This window comes from Equus quagga, chromosome 10, assembly GCF_021613505.1.
Source record: "Equus quagga isolate Etosha38 chromosome 10, UCLA_HA_Equagga_1.0, whole genome shotgun sequence".
NCBI lineage: Eukaryota > Metazoa > Chordata > Mammalia > Perissodactyla > Equidae > Equus > Equus quagga.
The window spans coordinates 83,451,225-83,455,728 of record NC_060276.1 but is presented as its reverse complement, the minus strand read 5'-3'; the positions used below and the strand labels follow the sequence as shown (position 1 = coordinate 83,455,728).

Sequence of the window (4,504 nt, the reverse complement as noted above, 5' to 3'; positions counted from 1 at the left end):
CAGGTTCTTACTACCCTGCAGAATAACCCTTCTCCTGCAACTCTTTCCCTCCAGGACCAGAGAGAACCCTCTCCCAGGCGACCAAAAGGCCTGCTTGAGGCAGCACAGGCTCCGTGGCTTCAAAGAGGCCTTCACAAAACATTTCCCAAAGCCTGGCCGCTCAGGTCAAAAATCTGACACCCTCCACACACTAACAACACTCAGTCACATCCCAGATGGGGGCAAGGTAAGGGTGCAGCAGGACTCAGGGGCACACAGCGAGGTCTGGCCGCGTGCAGCGCACCCCCAGAAGACCTCCTTCCTGCGCACTTGCTGGCTGGGCGTGACCCTGCACTCACCCCGCGGGTGGGCGGGGGCCCGGGAGGAGGGGGTGCGCCGAGGGGCTTGAGGGCGGGCCTCCGTGCGCATGCGTCCTCCCTCCCCCTCCCCCTCCCCCCCGCGCTGGGCCAGGGTGGGAGCATCTCCTCCGGGTCGGTCCTGTCAGAGCTGCGGCGGGTTCGGGTCCCAGCGCAACTGCCTCTCCCGGGACAGAGGTGAGCCGGGCCTCCCGGGCCCCCAGCCCCAGCCGCACCTGGGAGAGCTTTCCCCGGAGGGCTGAGGGGGCGCGGCCGAGGTGGGCTGTGAGGGGTCCTTCCCCTGCCGCCTCCCCTTCTCAGGGGCCCGCCAGCCCCTCACTCGGCGGCTTTGTGGAGACCGAGCTGGGTGAGGGTACCCGCGCCGGGCGGGCAGCGGGACCGCGGGACCACGACTCGGGGTTGGGGTCGTCCCTTCCCCGCCGCGCCCTCCGCAGCAGGGGGACCGGGCGAGAGAGTTCAGACGGAGCGGGGCGCGCTGTTGGGTGAGACTCGGGCCACTCGCCGGCCCGAGCTCCGCGCCTCACCTGGCGCAGCCCAAGCAAGTGTGGCCCGGCGAGGCGGGCCGCGCCAGCGCGAGGGCGCGGGGTCGCCGGCTCTCCCTTTTGGTGGGGGCCGCCCGAAGGCGGGCCGGGGGCAGTGGTTGGGGGGTCGCGGGGGCCCGAGGGTCCTCTGATGGCACTCTCGTAGCGCTGGCACGGCAAGTGGCTCCGAGCGCCCTGAGCCGAGGGCCGAGCGTCTCGGGCGGCTCCGACGGGCTGTGGCCTGCTGCTCCCGTCGGCGGGTGGCCGCGCTGGGCAGCCGCGCTCGCCGGGCGTCGGCGGGCCGGGGGCGGTGAGCGGCTCCGGCCGTGCTGAGCCCTCGGCCGCTCTCACGGCCTCAGCATCGTCGCGGCGACCTTCGCCGAGAGGGAAGTGCGCTTCTCGCACGTCCCCTGCCTCAGGCGGCGCCCGCAGGTTTCTGGCGGCCCGGGCCCCGAACTGAGGGGTCGGCCTCGCCCTGCCCGGCCTCTGACTCTCAGCGGACCCCGCCACTTAGTTCCACCCTCAGAGAAGGCGGGAGCCCGTCCTCCCCTCGTGTCCCCCGCCATCGCTGCCCCGGGCTGCTGCAGTGGTCCTCGCCTCTTCCGTCCTCACCCCCTCCCCTCACTCTGTCCGCGCAGCTAGGTCTTCTCCCTCTTTCTGTCCCCCAAGCGCTTGGGGACCCCCAGGGCTCTGTCCTCTGCTTACCTCTCTCCTCATCATGGCCCCCTTCTTTCTGGGCGAGCACATCCCATAACTATTTTCAGGGACTTCTCTGGGCAGAGGGTCCCATAACTGGATCCCCATCTGGGACCTTGCCCCCACCCCCACCCCAACCTCCATATCCCAACTCAACAGAAGCCCCATGGACACCTCAAACCCACCATCTGCCCCCCAACTGCCTCTGCTCCCGGGTTGCCAGAGAGACCTGTGGCAGCAGCCATTATGATGCATTTCCTGAGACCACACACTGAACTAGGACCGGGATGTGTATTGAATGAATTAATGGTGATTTTCTATTAATAGCTCACACTGAGCACCTGCTGTGTGCCCATCCTCTTTAACTGCATGATCATTTACTTCCTTATCTTGTTTATTATCTCTTACTTCCAGAATCTAATCCCCCCAAGGGCAGGGACTTCAGTCTGTTTTGTTCACTGCCGTATCCCCCCCCCCCCCCCCCCCCCCCCCCCCCCCCCCCCCCCACTCCTCACCCCCCCATCCCTACACTCATCACAATGCCTGGCATGCAGGAAGATTCTCAAGTTGAATGAAAATTAAATTATAATAAAAATGCCCAACATTAACAAAGCACCTTCTGCGTGCTTACCACCTATTGGGGAAAGATACTTTACTGATTTATCCGTGTTGTTGTCTGTCTTCCTGACTAGAATGTCCTGTCCAGGAGGGCCAGAGTTTGTTATCCACTTCTTTCCCCACGTCTTTGTCCTTGCCACACAATAAGTTCTCAATAGCTGTATGTTCAGTAAGTAATAAAGACTAGATTCTAATGGTAATGGCTAACAGACCTCAATTTGCTTATTTATTTGGTTTGTTGTCTCCCCCTTTTAGAACATAAGCTCCCTGGGGGCAGGAATGTCGCTCAGCATGCAATTTGTGGCAGGCCCCGTGCCGGGCTGGGGTTCAATGGAGACACAATCCGAAATGGAAACCGACGGATTCCCTGCCCTCCCTCCAGAATGTGGAGGGACCGCTAATGGGCAGCGGGGTTCTTTTGGGGTGATGAAAATGCTCTAAAATTAGATTATGGTGATGGTTGCACAACTCCATGAAATATGCTAACGAAAATTGAATTGTACACTTTAACTAGGCTAACTTTATGGTATATAAATTATATCTCAATAAAGCTGTTTAAAAATCCTTCTTTCACAGACTTTATGTCGCAGAAGGGAATGAGAGAGAGAGAGAATAAACAACATAAATAACATAGATAGCATATCAGAAGGTGATGAGCACACACTAGGCACTCAATAAGTGTTGATTCAATGACACCGAGCTGTCCCCTTGCCCCCAAATGGTCTTGCCTAATCTCCCCCCTTCCCCACCCCCCGTTGTCTTTCTTCTCTTCCTCCCCGTGCAGGGTCTGCTGTCTCCATCTCTTCCCTGAGCTGCCTGCCGGGGCCATGGCGCTGCCAACAAATCCTAGCACGGTTGATCTGGGCCTGGGCACGTGGAGCCCTAGCTCCCAGGAGGAGAGCTCCACGGCTCAGGGCACCCCCAGGGGTGCTGAGAAGCAGCTGCCCGAGTACAAGGCGGTGGTGGTGGGCGCGAGTGGCGTGGGCAAGAGTGCGCTGACCATCCAGCTGAACCACCAGTGCTTCGTAGAAGACCACGACCCCACGATCCAGGATTCCTACTGGAAGGAGGTGGCCCTCGGCCATGGAGGCTGCATTCTGAATGTGCTGGACACGGCAGGGCAGGCCACTCATAGGGCCCTGCGTGACCAGTGCCTGGCTATTGGGGATGGTGTGCTGGGGGTCTTTGCCCTCGATGACCCTTCGTCTCTGGCCCAGCTGCAGCAGATATGGGCCACCTGGGGCCCTCGCCACACCCAGCCCCTCGTCCTTGTGGGCAACAAGTGTGACCTCGTCACCAGCACCGGAGATGCTCACGCCGCCGCTGTAGCCCTCGCGAAGAGCTGGGGGGCCCCCTTTGTGGAGACCTCAGCCAAGACACGGCAAGGTGTAGAGGAGGCCTTTTCCCTGCTCATCCATGAGATCCAAAGGGTCCGGGAGGCCATGGCAAAGGAGGCCGCGGCCCGGCCCCGGGGGGGTAAGGGCCGGCACCGGAAGGCCACTTGCCGCTGTGGCTGCAGCGTGGCCTGAGGGTCCTGGTCAAGAAAAGTGGACCCCACCCCCCCCTCCAGGCCAAGGTGGTGGTTGCTTCACGTGAGACCTGTTGCACAACTAGCTGTGTGGGACACTGTGGTGTACTGGGATAAAGGGATCCCTCTTAGGAAGGTTTTCATTCGGTGAGGGGCTTTTTGGCAATGTGGGGTGTAGTGTTGGTTATGTTATGTCAAATTGAGAGATTTTGTGCAAAATCAAATAAATGGTGTTCTTAGGTTTGAAAGCTGCCTCCATGCAGAGAGTTCTGTGGGTGGGAGTGAGACTGGGGAGAATGTTACTTGAATTGTGGGAATTCTTTCATTCAAGAAATGGGGGGAGGCCCACTGTGTGCCAGGCTCTGCTTTGGGTGCAAAGGATATAGAGGCAAACAAGACACTTAAAAACCCCTCCCCTTGTAGGAATGACGTAAGGCTATGTATTAAAGGCAGGGGAAGGAATAAAGAGTGACGGGGAGGTCAAAGAAAGCCTTACTGAGTAGGTAACATTTGTGCAAAAGCTTGTCGATAACTGGGGGCGAAGGGAATAGCCAGCGCAAAGGCCATGACCACAAACCAGCTACCACCTCACCGACTTCCAGTATCTTCAGGGCTGGGGCAAGAGTGCAGCTAGAGCAGCCTCTACACTATGTAACTAAATGTTGAAACCTTACAAATCCAGCTAACAAACGTAAACAAAATACATCCTAGCCTCCTACCTTGACCAGTACATTTTCTTAATGACTGAAGGCCCAGGTTCTAAGTTCCGGACTCCAGCTTTCCAT

At 59.0% G+C, this 4,504-nt stretch overlaps 1 protein-coding gene across 1 annotated transcript; it reads left to right on the top strand.

Moving 5' to 3' along the window:
• The first annotated feature begins 3,018 nt into the window (after window positions 1-3,018).
• On the top strand, window positions 3,019-3,720 carry ERAS (ES cell expressed Ras). The gene has a single exon (XM_046672945.1). It carries the CDS (start codon window positions 3,019-3,021, stop codon window positions 3,718-3,720), a length of 702 nt encoding a protein of 233 aa, XP_046528901.1.
• Window positions 3,721-4,504: the final 784 nt, after the last annotated feature.

Bases quoted from the DNA above. Each gene is read 5' to 3' on its own strand.
- ERAS (XM_046672945.1), top strand. From the start codon at position 3,019: ATGGCGCTGCCAACAAATCCTAGCACGGTTGATCTGGGCCTGGGCACG.